The 19,498-nt window shown below is 39.7% G+C and overlaps 1 protein-coding gene across 1 annotated transcript; it reads right to left on the reverse strand.

The window, feature by feature from the left end:
* Positions 1-2,212: 2,212 nt before the first annotated feature.
* Positions 2,213-3,393, reverse strand: LOC133445539 (ubiquitin carboxyl-terminal hydrolase 37-like). The gene is made up of 5 exons (XM_061722862.1): positions 3,368-3,393; positions 3,039-3,138; positions 2,840-2,916; positions 2,462-2,567; positions 2,213-2,347 (listed from the first exon to the last, which is right to left on the reverse strand). The coding sequence occupies exons 1-5, from the start codon at positions 3,391-3,393 to the stop codon at positions 2,213-2,215; spliced, it is 444 nt and encodes a 147-aa protein (XP_061578846.1).
* Between the last annotated feature and the right edge of the window lie 16,105 nt (positions 3,394-19,498).

The raw sequence follows: 19,498 nt of genomic DNA on the forward strand, positions 1-19,498 counted from the left end.
TGTATGTCTGTGTAACTGTGTGTGTGTAAAGTCAAAACGATGCTCTACCTGAACTGTCACTATAGTGGAGGAGGGAGGGAACAACCCCGCCAACCGAGAGACCAGAGGCCGACAAGGAAGAACCCGGAACCCAGGCCACCAGCCGCCCATGGAGGGCCAGAAGAGGGTGGGAGGAGATCCCCCGTCAGGACCCGGGCACCACGACTAGCCCGCCCCAGGCCGACGAGGGAACGCGGGTGGAGTAGGCCCCGCTCCCGCCCCTGGTGCTGAGTGTATGACTGATGCGATAAGTGTTTGAGTGTGCTGTGTTTAAGATGTTGTTGAAACCGAGGGCCGGGCAGTCCTGGGACACGTGGGACAGCGTCCCCCACGCCCCCGACCCCTCGGACCTATGTGTGCGTGAGTCATGTAGGGGGGGCAGGAGGGGGGGAGGAGGCCGAAGCCAGTAGGCAGGGCCAGTGGTACTGGCCCTGGTAGGCACCCACGCTCCCCGTCGGCCATCCAGGTCGACGGGGGCCCCACCGCACCCCCAGGAGTGGCCCCCCGGCGCCGCCAGAGCCCCCAGGCGGAGGGGGAGATTCTTCCATTCACACTAACGACAGAAAACATAGAAACCTGGGAATGACTGCCCCCTCACAGCGGACACCCCATAAGTCCCAGAGCTTTCCGCAGATGCCGGGGCACGAGGCCCAGCGGCCAACGACGACCGCCCAAGCCAGCAATGTATTTTTAAATTTGTAGGATTCATAAGTTTACCCAAACGTTTTAAAACTGGATATTTGAAAAAACTGTCTACATATATATTATTCCTAAAGAAATAAGTGCAAAGGCTATGTGTCGTACCTGAAACTCGAAGTTCTGCCAGCAAGTCTTAACTTGAGACTGGCAAGTCATTACAGAAGAGCAGCAGAAGTGGATATTTCAGAAGATTTGGCCAATAAATACCTTGGAAGAATGTTGGCTATACATCCCCACTTTGGTCACAAAGGTTAACATAAAGCAAAAGAAAGCTGCTGAGAGATCCCGATGCAAATCATCATTGTCCTACCAACTGAAGCTTCAAGATGAAACAACTCTCAAAGGGTGCAATGCGTTCTTTTTACAAACACACATTCTCCCTGAAAGAAACATTATGCATTGGCTGAACAAAGACTTTATCAACCATCATGAACAAGTATCTAAATCTGGGCCTCTAGTGGCAAGCTGCACGCAAAGCTTGAATCTGATGTCAAGAATTTCCTTAAGGACTGGTTTAGGGACTGCACACTGTTGATTCACACGACTGCAGAAGCACAGACACCTACACATACCTACACCACAGACACCTACCAAGACAAGAAGCTCCTTCACCCAGGCACAACCATCTCCAAACAACATGGGAGTATCTAGCTGCTATCAAAAGGTTGTTTCTTGGTAATTTTCAAAAGAGCTGTTTCTTTGATGTGGTGGGGGCGGAAGCCGGACTGAAATTGCTACATCGCATGCATTTTAGTGTTGCAGAAGATGTTGTTTGTTTTTCTGCGTAGGTGCGGAGAGTCGCTTTTGAAAATGTCCTCAAGAGAGTTTCTTAACCAAATACAGATTAGGGTCAATGTAGAGTCACCAATCAGCCTAACATGAATGTTTTCAGTATGTGGGAGGAAACCGGAGTGCCCGGAGAAAAACCCATGACATTTCTTTTTGCAATTTAAGACCTACCTTAAGATGGCTTGGATAATTCAAATTTCTAACCTGGTACCTGACGCTTCTATACCTGGTAGGACTAAGGGGTTTTTATCCTCTGTTCTTCTAGTCTTCTGGTCTCCGCTCTTCTTACATCTGGTTCTACCACTGGAAATAAAAACAAAAATGTTAGTAAAAGCACCAACTGGTCTATTCAAAACTCTCTTCCTGTATCTCTACATGGGCATGAGTTTAGGATGTGATTTTGTCCTCTTACATTTCTCTTGTAAAAGAGAATGTATGCCAACTCCTGTCGATTTTCACAGATGTCTGACCCAGTTGTTTCAAAAACTAACGAGTCGTTGAACGTGAGCCAGCGGTCTGTTGTCTCGTACGGATTGTTTTCTGGATGGATGCCATCACAGATGTAATGTCCTATCAGGAGACAGATCATTGTTATTACTGATTCAACATTGGCTAAGAACTACAAATAATAGTTAATAATATAATAAGCTAAATAATAATAGCTTATTATAGCTTTAAATAATAATCAGGAGCTTCTATACTTGTTAGGTCTGTTAACTGTTATAAGTTCGTCTCTAATTTGTAAGCATGTGATTTTCTTACCTCTGTCAGTGTTCCCTATGTGGCTGATGGTGCTGACCAGACTGTAGCAGCCACCACCCTGAGAAAGATCACAGTTTCTGAGTTAGCTTTTCTAAAGCACTCAAATATACAGCACACAGAGAACAATTAGGTTTTACATGATCTTGATGTTTGTTTAATTAAGTTTCTTTACCAGCTTTGACGACATCACCAGGTCCCTCTGTAGCTGTACAGGTTCATCCATCTTCTCCGGACCATAATCAGTCAGGCGGAAACGTTTCAGATGTAAGATCAGGAATCTGTAGAAAATCAAGGTTTGGGTAGATTCGTATGAATATGAAGAACCACAGAAGATCTATGAACATTTATAGGAGTGTGTGGGTTCTGATTCGTTCATCAATGTCACGTTAACCTGATTTTAGATCACAACAGTTGTTTTTACAAACTAAAACAGGGAATGCAGATGTTTACGATTTCTTTTCTGATTGGTGTAACATGGAGGTAGCCTTAATCTGACGCACTGAGAACCCCTCACATCAGCTGATCATTTGTAACGTATGTGATGACTCACTTTGGCAAGGTTGCAAAAGCCGGAGAGATGCCTGACACTTTCCCTCCACATGGACACTTGTATTCCACCTCGTTTTCCTGCCGAGCATCACAGAGACAAGAGTGTGTCAGAAATTTAAGGAGAGAACCACAACATCTCAACACACACAAGTGGTGACTGTACATGACAGTATGAATGAAGGAGGACTGGTGAATCTTACTTTTAGATAATTTTCCAACATCTTTTCAACGGACCCTCCAGGAATCAGGTCCAGAGAAAGGTTGGTCAATTGCTCCTCCCGTACTGACTGGAATCCACACCTGCACATTAAAAGGAACAACTCAGTATTGAGGGGTTTTGGTGGGACCATCAGAATATGAAACCTGTCCTGATGTTTCTACAGACGACATGTAAGGATGGTACTGAGCTGTGTGCTAGCAGGCTACATAGAGATTGATATCCTGTAGGTTCTGATGAAAATCTAGCAAGAGCAGATGGTGGCGGGATCCTAAAAATTATGCTGTGCAGGTTTCTACTGCATCATCTGACCTTTTGCAAGTCCTGGTGTTCTCCATACGAAACGCCAGTTGGTCTTCTACTGGACACGTGTAGCTTTTCCTGAAAATAGCCGCCTTCTTTTTAAGTTTAGGCGACAGACTCTGAATCTGTTCCAGGAGTATGGTCAGGAACTCATGGGCGTCCTGCACACACACAATCACACACAGTTTAACTCTCACGTCAGGAAACTGCCACCAAGATGAAGATATAATATGGGGTAAATCTTGTGCCAGTAGGAAGTGAATTTGAATTATGTATATCTGATTGTGAATCATTCAATTTGAACCTGAATTGATTGATTTGAATAATTGCTTTTAAAATCTGAATCTGAATGGACTAATTTGAAATTGAATCTATTGGTTTGAATGTGTATCCCGATAACAATCAAAACTGTATTTAATTCCCTAATTCACTCTCACTTTTCAGTTTCACTTCTCTTTATTCAAATTCAGTTTTTCTATTCAATTTTCTGTGTCACACATCTGGGCCCTCCGGTCATGCAAAACTAATCAACGCAGATAGGAAGAGGTCGATTTTACAACAGTAACGCGCTTTACGTCGTCTGTACCTGGCGTAAACACCTGGATGAGTTATGTCCAGTGACCATCGGGCCAAAGCTCACGTTTGTAAATAAATAAATACAAGAAATGACAACATGTATGACAGAAACAGTAATGTATATATTAAAATTATGTTTGCCAAGGCGGGCCTTGTGTGTCCTTTTCGAGGTTCTCGGAAAAACCAGGTTCGTGATATTGGAGCATAAACAAACAGTCTGTGGACTTTAGCAGCAGCGGCTGATACCTCGTGTTTCATCCCACACAAGTTTATGCTCCAATATCACGCACATGGTTTTCTGAGAGCCTCGAAAAGGACACACAAGGAGCTGCCTTGGCAAACACCATTTAATACATAGAATACTCTTCCTGTCGTACATGTTGTCATTTCCAAAGTGAAATACAGTTTTGATGTTATCGGGATACACATTCAAACCAATACATTCAATTTAAAATTATTCCATTCAGATTACAGATTTTAAAAGAAATTATACAAATCAATCAATTCAGGTTCAAATTGAATGATTTACATTCAGATTCAAATTCATTTCCTACTGGCACAAGACTTATCCCATACCATAACATAAGAAAACCAATCTGACTCACGTTCTCTGAATCGCCACGGAACCTGCGGGATTCCTCGCTAATCATCTCCTTCAAAGATTGGAGGAGGTAGCTCTTGGTGTCGGAGTCTGTTGAGGTGTGGAAATCTTTGATGGCAGTCAGTTTTCTGGAGACAAAAAAAGCCCATATCTGAGGTTAGATTTGTTTTTTTAATTTTGTTTGAGATTGTGTAGGGTGATGTGGTTTCTTCACCTCAGGACTGTCGGGACAGACTTCCAGATGTGCTCCATGCTGCTGATGCTGCTGAAGAAACCATCCAGAGAGAGGAGGCTCTGCAGGGTGGAGTTCATGTAGCAGCTGTTCCCAATGTTTGGCAATCTGACATGTCAACACAAGTCCAAATAACATCACCTCATTAAACTCAGATCTTTCTGTTCCCAAACAGTTCATTAATGGGTTGAAATCTGGCTGCAGCTGTTGAACATTTGTAAATTTACTCACCCAAAGGGGTCGGTCCTGTCTTCATGAATTACCTCTTTGTGTCTGATGAGAAAGAGAAAAACCAACACAGTCAACATAATAACACAGTAAAGAAAGTTGTTGTAAAAACCAGGCTTTATTTAACTGGCTGAAAAAGTACTGCTACTAAAGGTTATATTAACGTTGCCTTTTACTTACCTTTCTCTTATGTTATTTCTCAGTTTTATAAAGAAATTGTCATTTTCAAAGTTGAAATATTCTTCAACGCTATTAACTGACTCCAAAACATCTTCTACATTTCCTCCAGATAATTTAGTTTTCTGCTGGTCATGGGATGGATTGGAGAGTTTCTTCATGAACTGATCTCCTGTTTGTTCATCAGCTGATGTTCTAGCAGAAGAAGAAACAATAAAAGCTGGTTACCAGAGATGAACTACACCGTGTTCAACACTAAACCAAAGTAGGTGCAGCTGATTTCACAAAAATGTCATGAAGACAATTTTCATAATTAGTTCTTGATCACTGACTTTTATAAATAGTGCAAATGTTAAATGAGAATAAATAAGAATACCTACCTTTGTTGAGTACTGGAGGAGTGCTGTTCATTTGATTGTGTTTTCTGTTGGAGGAAAAAACTCGTAATTATTAGAGCAAAAACAGAATAATGACCTCTGAATAGTTAAAGAAACTTAATTTAACCCTGAACGAGTAAATATCTGCTTCCACTGGACTTGTGTTGTAAACGTACCTGGAACCAGTTGAAAGGACACCATCTTAGTCTATTCCTGGTCCCTTTCTGGGTCCTTGGGGTGGTGTGGCTTAAAAACAAGAAGAAACAATAATGTTTTATGGTGCTGAATGTTTACCTGGAGGTAAAAGTTCTGCTGATCTCCAGGATCTTACCTTCCCTGAGGAGCTGCTTTCTCAGGTCTTGCCTTCTGCACAATTAGAAGAAAAAAAAATGGTTAAAAAAATACATTTATGTAAATCACTGACATGTTTCTCTGTGTTAGTGTACATGTGTAAGACATATACACTTTTACATGTAATTATTGGATCTGATTTTCGGGTAAAAGTAGGGAGTTTTTTGGTTTAACTATTTATGTTGCGTCTGGAAAGGAATTTATGTTACACAAGTTGAAATGTGTATGAAAAGTGTTGTACAAATAAAGTTACATATATATACATGTACATATATTACACAGACCACAGGCACCCTCACACCTACGGTCCATGTATCAGTTAACCTAGTGTGCATGTTTGTGTGTGGGAGGAAACCGGAGTAACCGGAGGAAACCCACCCAAGCACAGGGAGAACATGCAAACTCCACACAGAAAGACCCCACGTCCCCCAAGTGGATAAACTTAGTTAATGATATATATATCATGGAAAAGATTACATTTTGCCTCCGTCTCCAGAAAGATTTGTTTGTAAAATTGTGGACAAAATGGGTTGTTTAAGTGAAGCCTTTGCGCCCAGAATTTGTGGAGGTATGAATAGATAAAACTTATTTAGTTTTTCTCCTCCTTCCCCCTCACATTCTTGAATGATCTGAAGACACTAATACATAATAATATATCATTATCCTAATTATTATCTCATTCTCCACCCAACTGAGAATCATGTTATTTTCCTTCTGTATGGAGGTTTTATGATAATAGTCTGTCTCTCCCAGAATTAGTTCTTTGTTCTTTTTTCCTTTTCTTATCTCTTAATATGTTTACTTAAAATGAAAAAACTGGATGGCGGATAAGGATATTACTGCTTTTACTTTGTGATATGTACTGCCATACCTAAATAAAGAATAATAAAAAAAGAAATACCAGTTCCAGCTAAAAATCCCAACATTTTAAATCAAATCAAACATACCTTAATGTAGCCAAATAAGCGTTTTATCCATCCCTGCTTTTCTTTTTTATTTTCATACATTTCAGCAGAGTCTGGGATCCTGGTGAGGAAATAAAAGGTGTTATTAATATTAATAATCTGAAATTATTTTGGATCAACATCAAATCAGTAACAGATGTAGAAGTGAAACAACTCTAGAAATTAAACACCAATACATTAAACTACACATAAACAAACATATTTATATGGTTAACGACTGTGCAAACAATAATGTATCTTTTTAAACATTATATACATGTACTTGATCCTCAACAAATGTGGAAACCTCTTATTTTTTCCTGCTTAACAAATTAAAACCATAATTAGGTCTGACTTATGCTTTACCAGCAAAACTGTCTATATTTGTTGAAAAATCAAACTTTCTAGCTCAAATATTAAAGAAACTAACATGAAACTAAGAAGCTAATTAACAAGAAACTAACATTCATGAAACTAACAATAAAAGAAAGTTTGCTTACCTTTCCTGGAGGTTGGTTTTCTGACCTGCCACCTCTTGTTTCTGTTAAGATAACATATCATAGTGTTAATTTCATTAAATTAATGTGTCATGACAGCTGAAATCAAAATAACTTTCAAAAAAAACATTTGAAAAGTATAGATGTGACAGTTGGTTGATTTGTTCAGTTCACAAGATCAAGTTTAAAACACAAAACCTCAAGAAAACACAGTAAAAGAGTGAAACAAACCTTTTCACATGAAAACCACTTTGCAAACATTTTTGCACCTTGAAGGTTGAAATGTTGAATTGATAAAATGTTGATAAAATGCTGTTTTGTGCTCAGTGTGAGGAAAAAGCAGTTGTTATCTTCAAGTCTGAGCAGAATAAAGGTGTTCCGGAATGTCCGCCCTGTGATGTCACAGTGACCTGTCACATGTAGGTCATTCTCAGACTCAACCATTAACCTGCATTAATTTAATTTTCATTTTAATGCAAATATTATAAAGTCTGTCACACCAAGGTTTTGCTTCTTTTATGTATTTATTTATTTATTTTTCTTTTTTAATTTTATTTATTTATTTTCTTTTCAAATGTTCTTGTTGATAATGCATGACTGTGCTCTGTGCTGCTGATGTTGCACAGGTTGTGAACTGAAATGTCTGCTTGTCTTACATTATTTGTATATTGCAAATTTTCAATAAAAAAAAAAAAATGTTTACTCACGTCACCCGGCAAAATCAGTGACATGTTTGACACACCACTTTCTGTTATTCTGTTTAAGTAAAAGCTGAAAAACATGCAGAGCAAATCATTCCATCAAATATTTCTTGTAAACAATGACACATTTGGGGAAATACAGAGAACTTCAAATATCTGACATGTGTATTCTCAATTATCTGATCAATTTGGTCAGTTTCTGATCATTTGAAAAAGAAAATTATGCAATAAAATAAATAAAAAACACATTTTTCCCTTAGTAATCCCACAATGGGGACATTTTAGTCTCTACATTTAACCCATTTCTAGTCAAACTAGGAGCAGTGGTCTGCCAAGGGCACGGTGCAGTAAGGGTTAAGGGTCTTGCTCAGGGGCGAAAGTGGTTGAACTTGGTTGCAATTCAGGGCCCATGGTTTGAACCTGATCCCAGCCCCCGTCTCTAACCACTAGGCTACTCCCCCCAATAACAACTGTTTTCATCAGGTGTTTTTCTCTGTACGTGGATCTTCATGCATTTGTGTCAAATCCTGCAAATTAATATCAACATTAAGATCAGGCAGCCAGCTGGCTGCTAAATGTGAACCTGTTTGAGACATAAGAGAATCTTTCTCTGTTAAATAAAATCTAAATCTCTTAAACCTGATGTTGCTCTGTCAGACATGACATGACATACATGTTCACCACAACCACAAATATGAAAACAGACATTCACAAGGTGGCCCATTTAAGAGATAGTTCAAGGATCTGCAGCAGAGTTTCCTGCTCACTTTCATCCCTCTGCATGCTTTAGAACTACTCCATCCTATTGTTGGGTCTTTTAAAAGTTTTGTTCATCATCCTCATTATCTCAGTATCTGACTAACAAGTAGAGACTGATTCAATCAGAAAATAGATGCCAAATCTCAAGTGTTTTATTACTAAAAAAGCATTTAAAGTCTTTATTGTGATAGTGTTTTAAACACTTTAAATTTGGGGTGTATTTTTAAAGGCTTAGGTTTAGCATTTGCAAATCACCATTTACCAGTTGGGAAATTATTTATGCAAACTATTCATGGACTGGGTGAAGAAAACTGCAATGCATCCATCCATTTTCTATACCCGCTTTATCCTTTGCAGGGTCACGGGGGTGTGCCGGAGCCTATCCCAGCTCATCACAGGCATAAGGCAGGGGTTACACCCTGGACAGGTTGTCAGTCCATCACAAGGCCTCATATATTACACAGACAACCAGGCACACCCACACACTCACACCTACAGTCACTTTATAGTCAGTTAACCTAGTACAGTGGTCCTCAACCTTTTTTCAGTGATGTACCACCTGTGAAATATTTTTTCAGCCAAGTACCTCCTAACCAGCGCAAAGCACTTTTTGTTGTAAAAAAAAAAGAGCACTGTGCCATCAGTAACTGATTTATTAAACATAAAAATATTGCTGCTATGCTTCAACCACGACTCCATCGTTGGTCCAAGTGATTGACAGGTGAAGCCAGGTGGCATTTGACAGGTTAGGTGGAACCATCCTGGTGTGGGGGATACACTGCGGTTTTAGGATAATAAGTTGAATAGCCTAAGATAAAATTAATTTTATGAATTTTATATTTTCCTCAATTATTTATGAAACATTTATTTTTAAAGGATTTTTGCATGGATGCTACTTTTTAATATGTATATTTTAAAATCTCACTTACCCCCTGGAGTGCCTTCACGTACCCTCAGGGGTGTATATATATATATATATATATATATATATATATATATATATATATGTATATATATTTATAGGCTCACAGCGAGACGGTTCCTGGTTCGACTCCCTGGCCCGTTTTCCCTGTGCTTGTGTGGGTTCCCTCCGGATACTCCGGTTTCCTCCCACAGTCCACAAATATGCATACTAAGTTAATTGATTATTATAAATTGACCGTAGGTGTGAGTGTGCGTGGTTGTCTGTCTGTATATGCCATTACACAACCAACAACTAGGCAGTATTAGGGTGGAAAAATGTCCATCTTCTAACTTTTCATGTCATCCATTTTCTTTGGTTTATGTTGTTATTGATCGGTAGAGTTTCATATTTCATGTCAGATACAATAATCATGTCTGAATAATTATTCCTCATCTTTCAAATGCATTTAGTGTACCTGCCATCTTCATTTTGTATCATAAATACATTTTTTCTCCAGTTGTGCTTGGTGGACCACGTGCGCAAAACTAAGGACATGTAAGAAACCAAGACAAAAGGCTGGGGGTTGTAGTTTTTCTCTGCATTGAGGTTCATTTGTAACAAGGATTTCTTGCAGTTCCTCGACTGGCAGTTAGAGGCGGGATCCTAAAGCAAGTCAATCTTCATTAATGTCCATGTTAAAATGTCAAACTTTGCAACAGAAAGGAGCACATTTACAGCCTGGTTCAGAGGATAAGATGGTCTCAATCACTTTTATTGTTTAGGCTAATTGAGCAAACTACATCCCACCGAGGCTTTATTTAAATTAATTATGATGTGAATGGATTTGAAGAAGTGATTACAGGAAGAATACAAATAATTATAGGAATAATTTGGTTTAATAAATAAATCAATCTGGTATGCTTGTATGTGGGCGTGTGCGGAAGAGGGGAAAGCTGCTTTCATCGTCATAGCGTACTGAGTGGTCCTTGGACTGCACTCTGCAAGCACGTTGTTATTGTGAAATGGTTGTGATCACTTAATGGTAAATGGCACATTTTTGCAAACCTGTTAAATTAAACCTGAAGATCTACACATTAATCAGATCTTGATTATGTTATTTCAAATCCTTTGTGGTGGTGTATAAAAGCATATTCATAAATGATCTGTCATTCTCCAGATACTTCTGTGCATGACTGTATTTTACTTTACAAAGGCCCAATATGCAAAAGAAACAAAACAACAACAATAAAAAACTTAGGTATAAATCTCTTTATACGTTTGTAAGGATTATTTTGGCCAGTATGGTTCCTCTTCAGCAGCGGCCATCTCCTCCAAGGCATAACCTTTAGGATTAAATTCTTCAATTTTCAAATCAATTTTATTTATATAGCGTCTATTACAACAGAAGTTATCTCTAGACGATTTCCAGAGACCCAGAACTTGACCCCCGAGCAATTATTACATAAACATAACATAAACATAAAGGATGTCCATTTTGCCTGATTTTAATTTGTATCTCAATGACTATATTATAATACTGAAAAAAGCACAAACACTTAAGGCAAAATGTTTATAATAATCTTCACTCACACGTTGCTACTCCACTGAATGCTGTCCATGCCTGCAGGTGTGATCAGTAATGACTCTGGTATCCAGATCAGCTGCAGCTGATGAAGGGGTTCCTGGGTTTGAAAGAAAGTAACAAAAGTTCATTTTGACATGAACTGTTAGCTTGATTCCCTACATACATGTATTTATGTAAAGAAGCAATCTGAATATATGGCACCTGTTCAGATGGTCCCACTGCTTTTCTGCAGATGGCTTCATCTTCATGCAAGTTTCATCAAAACTGCATCTTGACACAAGGTTCAGGAGAAGGCCTCTTTGCTCATCTGGACATGGACTGTGGTGCAGAAAATGCTTCTAGCATTACGTGATACAATATGTTACTCCTGATCCTTTCTATTAAATTATGACCTTATGAAGTTTACATTTGCATCTTCAGGAAATCACTGGAAGGTGCCGTCACAAAAGCAACCTTGTCTAAAGATTGAGAAATAGACGAACAACAAAGTATGGTTCCTGGTGAAGTGGTGGAGCAGCTGTAACAGGATTTGTCACAATGAGTCTTTGATTTGTCGACCAGTCTCCCGGCAGCCTTTTCAAATCCTTTCAGTGAGAAGGTGAAAGCTGCTGATAAAGCCCTGAGGGTGTTTATCTGAATGCAACCAAAACATTGAAGCTGACAAGGCTCTCAAAGCAGGAGTGCCTCTATTTTATGAGGTTGAGCTTCATCACATCTCTCACTTTTACTTTACGAGTATGTCGTACTTTGTACGCTCGGACTCGATGGGTGTTGAATGCTCGGGCTGCTACAACTGCACTCTGTCGATGTGCATGTTCCCTGAAAAGGGTGACACAGTTAAACTCACTTTACTAGATCTTTAAAGGTTTCAGAAGTCATTATAAACATTGCAACAACATGCACATATTTATGCAACTACGAAATTAGCATGTCCACTGACACTTAGGTTGGTTTCCAGCATCCTCCTAGGAAAGGATGCGCCTAATCTTGTCAACATTACAGAGGTGAAAAGGGGCTGTCTTACAAACTTGATCATTATGCTGTTTAAATGACGAATCCTGATTGTAAATAACACCCGGGATTTTTACAGTTGTACTAGAGGCCAAAGCAAAATCAGCTAATCTGCTCCTAAGGTGTTTGGCACCAAAGATAATAACCGCTGTTTTATCTGAATTAGGGGCAGCACGTCTTAGCAGACCCCTGGACATTTCTGGTCTCATCTCAAAAACTGAAAAGTTGAAGATCAAGGAGAAAGTTAGAGGACATTTTATGGTGAATGGGATTATATACTTGTGGGAAGAAAAACAGATTCAACTTCATGGCAGTCCTCCAGGTCAGACCTACGCTCTGCAACAGCAACAAATCCGCTAACTCTTATCTTTTCCTCCCACAAGTATAAAATCCCTTTTGCTGTAAAATGTCAGCGAACTTTCTCCTTTATTTTCTGAAAATCATGTTGATTGGTAAACTCTTTTTCAACTCCTCTATTTTTGAGGTGAGACCGCAAATGCCCAGGGGCCTCATTTAAAATGGACTGCGTAGGAGTCATACTAAAAGTGCACGTACGCTCAAAAGCCGAAAATGCCGGGCGCAAAAAAAAATCCGGATCAATAAAACCATGTGCACGCAGATTTGCACGCAACGTTCCTTTATGAATCACAGTCCAGCTGGAAGGCTGCGTAGCTGAATCCCCGCCCTGTACACGCCCATAAATGCATATGGATGAGCCTACTGAGCATGCGCAGTGGCTTCCTGCAGCCTGTTGTGCGTCAGAATGAATTAGAAGCTAGAAGTAGCAGCCACCGTGACACTGACTTTCACGGAGACAGAGATGTTGTAGATGATGTGGAGGACAGGAAAACCACATTATTTGGTGGTCACAGTAAAAGTTAGAATAAGTATATAAATAGTATACAATAAAATAAAACGAGTGAGTGGCAGCACGCCGTTGCTGCGCTAAACGCCGTGAGTTCCCCGGCGCAACAGGGGGACACACGTCCCCCCGTCTTTTCAAAATCATGTTTTTTTTCCCCTTACTTTTTACAGTTTAAAAACTAACGGTAGGCTCAGCCTTAAATTGCAAATTATCAAGACACTGTATGAAAGCGATACGAAAACGGCCCCGCAGCCCCGCTCCCCCTCCTCCTCCCCGTCTCCCCTCAGAGCTGCTCAGGGCGGGTTTATGGTTCTGCGTCACCGACGCAGAGCCTACGGCGTAGGTGCGCGTCGTCGCGTAGCCTACGCCGTAGGCTCTGCGTCGTTTTAACGCGGGACCGTAATTTAGGCACCATATACAAGCAGCACCTAAAGGTTTCACGCGCGCGCAAAACTCATATATATGAAAGAATATCTGAGTCCCTTTAGGGGCTCCGTGGGGCTCCCTAAACGCAGCCCCTCATTTGTTCTGTCCTAAAGCGGTGCAGAGGAGGCTGCAGCTCTAGCAGCACCAGAGTCCTGACTGACAGCTTCACACACAGAGGGACACGATCAGCGCTATTTTATTATATTTTATTATTTTAAGCCTGACATATGTTGTGATATGTGATGACATTATTAAGAGTATGATATGAATCTGGCTTCATTTCACCACCTCACAGCCTGCGTCGCCAGTTCCCCGTGTCTTAAGTAAATTCTTACGGGAGGGTCAGGGTTGCCGTAAAGATAAGCAGATTTTTCGGTTAGTTTTTTCTTTTTAGATCCGAGGATTTGCGTAGAAGGTGGCTTCCGCAACTTTCAGGCGCTTTTTCTGCGCAAGCAAGCTTTATAGATGAGGCCCCTGGTCAGCAAACCAAAACCCATGATTTGTATAATCTTACCTGATATGGTTCATAAATATTCACCCTCTGCCACCATAATATAGTTCTCGTGGAATGAAATCTAGCTGACGACCAAAGGAACTTTTTTCACCAGGTTGACGAATGTTTATCATGTTTCAAGGTTGGACATTTTAACATGGGGGACAATACAGATTGAGTTTCTTTTGCAGCCACCCCCAGTGGTCACATATGGAACTGCACTCTTTCATCTTTCTGGATTTGGGACCGCTCCATCAACAGGTAGCCACACGTATACTGATGAGAAAGCAAGCAGTACTTTTCAATGTTCAATGTTTTCAATGTTAATACAATGTTAATACAATAAGACAACGGTTATAAAACAGTACAATTAGCTGAGCCTTTTTTTGTTGATGTGAGTTAGAGCCAATTTGGATTCTGAATTTGAAATAGATGAGGTTTGACTTTTAGTTCTGTTAATGATAATGCTTTAAACTATGAAAAATTACTACAGACTACATTTAATGACAACGAAATGCGAAACATTTGCAATTTTTTTATTTAATTCGACATGTCATTGAAAGAAAATCATTAATTTAAATGCAAATGAATACACTTATAGTAGCTTCGTTAAAAAATGTATTTTTATTCACATTTCAATTGAACACTGTTTAAGTCTGTAATTATAGCAGCATCCACAAACCTCATTTGTAACAAAGGAAGAGGTAAAAAAGCTCACTAAAGACACAAAATACAAGACTACAAATTATCCTTAAAATAACTTCACATAGAAGGATTGAAGAGGTACAGGGTGACAAAAAACAAGGACACAGCAGCAATTCTGAATGTTTTGTTGATAAAATGCTCAGCTCAGGCTGATTGTCTGGATTTGGTCTCATGTCTGGGTGATTGTTTTCAATCTTTACCTGTTGAAATATTCTGCATCAACACATTACCTGCCGATGTTGATGGTGCGAGGGTGGAGAAACTGGAAAATATACAAGAGAATGTTTAAGGCAGGAGATAAATGTGTAAGTAAAGTGAGAAATCAGTCGAAGGGGATGGATGAGATTGTAGACGACAGAATATTTAATGCAACAGGAAGAACGGTTGCCAAATGATCAAAGTCATGTAGCTTTTGATTGCGGCATACAAAGCTTATCTGATTGGGGCCAATAGTAAATTGATTTATGTGCATGTCTGTGTGCTCACCATGCTAATGACATATTTCTCCACACTAATCGAATGATAAGCTATTACTTTCCCAGCAGAAGCCAGCCGGTGACACGGGGCTCAGGGCTTTACAGTCACAGAGCAATTTGACCTCTTAAATGGTTTAAGGACTATGAAATAGATAAGTGATATTTACCTGTGCCCTTTATCAAATTATTGAATGTTGTTCTCCAACAGGTCTCTGACATCATTTCCAATTAGGTTATCTACTTTAAGCAAAGCCTGCTTATGTTTCAGTTGAGTGGACTATGCTGAAGATGCTTTGCCTGCAGAGATCATGTGTCTAACGATCAGAGATGCCAGGAATTCAGAGCTATCTCTGATGTAGGTGGATATTCCTGTTGTGACAATTAGGACTTTCATCAGAAGAACACGTGTTTCCATTAGCAGGAATCTGGGGTAAAACCTTGGAGGCTGCAACTGTAACACGGCCAATGTTCAAAAGCCCTGTTTCAGACAGTTAATTCACTGGCGTCTCAGTAGATCTGCAGTGCTTTCTGATAGAGACTGTGACACATTTCTTAATTACTTTGTAGTGACGGTAAAAAAAAATGTCCTACTGAGGATCAGACCTTCAACTTTCCTCTGTTGATGATTTCACCTCTCTTATAAAAAGGCAGAAACTATCCCTTCAGTTACAAAGGACAACATTAGAGCGTGACTATCCAAAAGGAAAGTTTCATCTAGTCCTGCTGTTGTCCTCCCGACATTACTGTTTTTGAACGTTTTCATCTCGATCAGCCATTATGGGTTTGATTTGATAACTTCTCTCTTTCAACTGGTTCTGTTCCCTCTGCTTTTAAACCTGCTTTTGTCCAGCTATTGCTTAGATCCATCTCTTCCTGTAAGTTACGGGCCAATATCTAAGCCACCAAATATCAAAATATGTAAATAAATATCAAATACTTTAGAAAAGGTTGTTGCTTAGCAACTTGTAGCTTTTCTAGAGAAGCATACCATCTTCGACAAATTTCAGTCAGGTTTACATAAACTTATTTCAACTGAAACTGCTCTTGGGGGTTTGAAAGATGTTTTAATGGCAGCTGATATTGGATTTTGTTCTGTGCTGGTTCTTTTGGACCTGGGCGCAGCTTTTGACACGGTTTAATACAGTATTTTGTTAAACAGACTACACAAGGTGATGGGTGTCACTGGGCCCTCAACTGGTTCACCTTCTACCTCATCAACAGGAGCTTTTCAGAAACGTTGCAAAGTTGGGGATGTGTTGTGTCTAAGCAGAAATGATAATTATTATTCATGCATTTGTTTCTTCACGGCTGGATTACTATAATTTGCTTTCCAACCTTTCTGAACCAAAGATTCCTGAATCGTCTGCAGTCTGTTAACGATGCAACTGCACTCCTTTTATCCAACTCCAGGAAGAGAGACCACATTGCTCCGATTTAAAAACATTTTTTCTCACCTCCAGTCAGTTTTAGGATCAGTTTAAAAATTCTTAATTTTAATGTTTAATGTTTTAATGTTCAAACTGGTACAGTATGTCCCCCAGAATATCTCTGAGCTTTGGGGCCTGTACTGTTGTGGCTCGTTCTCATATCAAAACATGCTGTGATTGGGCTTTTGGGGCAATGCCACAGAGACTTTACCATCTTCTCTTGTTTTATAGTCTCAGAGAACACTGAGAAACTGAGAAAAAAACAGCTGAAAACATTTTTATTCAGACAGGTTTTGAAGTGATGTTTTACGCTGTGGCTTTTCTTTTCTCATTCTTTTTATCTATCACTGTCATGTTTTAAGTATGTTTTTATTGTAAAGCACTTTTTGACCGGTGTCTGTGATAGGAGCTTTGTAAATAAATGTCACTTACTTACTTACTTTGTCCTTTCGGTTTTTGTGTCTACATTTAAGTGACGTACTCAGTAGGATCCACTGACTTTGCAAACTACCACTTCGCGCCACCTGGTGGATTAGTAGTTTGCCAACTACTAATAAATAGAAGAAGAAGATAACATCAACTTAATAATGATTAATAATAATAATAAAATAATAATTACTGTATTATTATTATTTCTATTGATGCCTCTTGTTTTGCACTATCCCCTTTGCTGCTGTACACTGCGAATTTCCCTGCTGTGGAACTAATAAAGGAATATCTTATCTTATCTTATCTTAACCTTTTACTAAAAGCAAGCACATTTTGTGTTTGCCAAAAAGAAAAAAACTTTCCACGGTTGACAGTTCATGTCTCCCTTGGATCATTTCTATGTGACGGATCAACAGGATTCAGCAACTTATGGAGTTTTGCAGAGCCTCCAGGTGCACATGTGCCTCATCTTGGTGGGAGGTCATTCTGCTACTGCAATGAGAGTTACATGTCATCATTTCAGGCATGGTGTCCTTGTTTCAGTCAGGTTTTATTCAGGGAGCATTACTGCAGGATACACTCTGTCCTACTCCACTACACGTATCACAGCTGTCACAGTTCAGCAAAACAGCACCATCAGTGGGCATGATTTATAATATGAAAAACAATGGAGAAAGTCCAAAGTTACGATTTCATCAACATCAGTGACTCATGCAACTCAGCTGAACTGAAGGACAATAAAGTACAACTGAAAATGCTCACTCTTAATGGTTCTTAATGGAAATGTGGAAAATCCAAAGAGATTTTGATCAGCGTAATTGGAGGTTCTGACAGTCTGAGACAAAGATTGCATCAGATGGATGCAGATGTTGCGGTGAGTCAACTTACTACAGAAGAAGCTCATTCTGAGCTGATACATGTCTGTGATTAAAGTGACAAATGTTAAAAGCCCCCTGCAGCTGCTGCCACCTCCGCTGTGTTGACTGAAAAAGGGACAGATGCATCAGTAACAACTGATAAGCTGGGGAAAAAAAGACAAATATTCCAATACAAACCATGCACCTTTTATTGGACCTTGGAAATGGAAGAACCAGGCCTGAAATGTGATTTTAGCTCCTTGGGAAACAGAAGTGCATTAGCCAACTAAGTCCTGTGTATGTTTTTTTTTTTTTTTTTTAATGTATTTTTATCCCCGATTTTCCCCCATTTTTATCACCCAGTGCTCTACCTAAGTGACAGTCCTGGGCATTGCTCCTCTCTACCATCCATCCATTGACTTCCATGTCCGGGTTTGGATTGTGGATAGAGCAGAGAGGCCCAACCCTCCCACTCCCTAGCTACTTCCTCCGGGTCCTCCTGGTGGACACCTAGGTGTTCCCAGGCCGGCTGAGAAATATATAATCTCCAGTGTGTCCTGGGTTTGACTCGAGGCCTTCTCCGCGGTTTACCTGAGACCTCTACCCAGGGAGGCGACCAGGAGCAACCAGAGACTATTTGAGCCGAGTGAAACAGCTGAAAATGATAAAAGCACTGGTGTTGATATTGTCCCTGAAATTATATTGACCAGAAGAGCTCTTCAAAACACAATACAAGCAAATGTAACTTTGCTGTTTCTTTTATCTCAGACAAGGTTTTGAGGTTACATGTAGGTGGAAGTTTTCCACCAAAACAAGCTAAAAACCTTGTCTGAGATAAAATAAAACCAACAAAAAGAAACAGGGAAGTTAATTATAAAGCAGACAAAATGAACTTCATTGAAAACAAATTTACTTACTTATAGAAGATAGCATTTCCTTCTGCGGTCATGTTCTCCAAAAGAGAGAGGTTTCAGTGGTATTTTAAAAGTAGAAATAGTTTGAGAGTTGGCTGACCAATGTCCCAGTAGATGCAGTTTGTTTTTCTGAGAGAGTCAATGTTGTTTTTTCGCAACACTTCAGGGAAGTCTGTTTTATGAACAATGCCTAGTGTGCTGCTGGATTTGTGGAAACACTAAAACTGAAAACACCACAAACACTACAAACCCATGAGTTTTAAGTGCAAGATAAGTAGACTGCATTCGTTGTGCTGGCTACGTGTGTTCAGAAGCGTCCAGCCGTAGTCTTTGTTGTTGCCGTGTGTCGGGTTGTCTCCTCGGATATTCTCAATCTCAAACATGTATTTGTACGCGTGGATGTATGGATGGATGTGAAGTTTTGACATCATTTACAGGAAATACTGAAAACACAGCGCTCGTTAATTTGTTGAAAACAAGAGTTCCTGACCGCCAGTAAGACTCAGAGACCAAGGAATTAACCAATAAGAAAAACCTGCTTGTTTCAGGAAGTCTGTTGTTATCTCATCATAAAAACCATTTAATTGGTTTTTCAAATTTTTGAA

This window comes from Cololabis saira, chromosome 6 (genome assembly GCF_033807715.1).
Source record: "Cololabis saira isolate AMF1-May2022 chromosome 6, fColSai1.1, whole genome shotgun sequence".
NCBI lineage: Eukaryota > Metazoa > Chordata > Actinopteri > Beloniformes > Belonidae > Cololabis > Cololabis saira.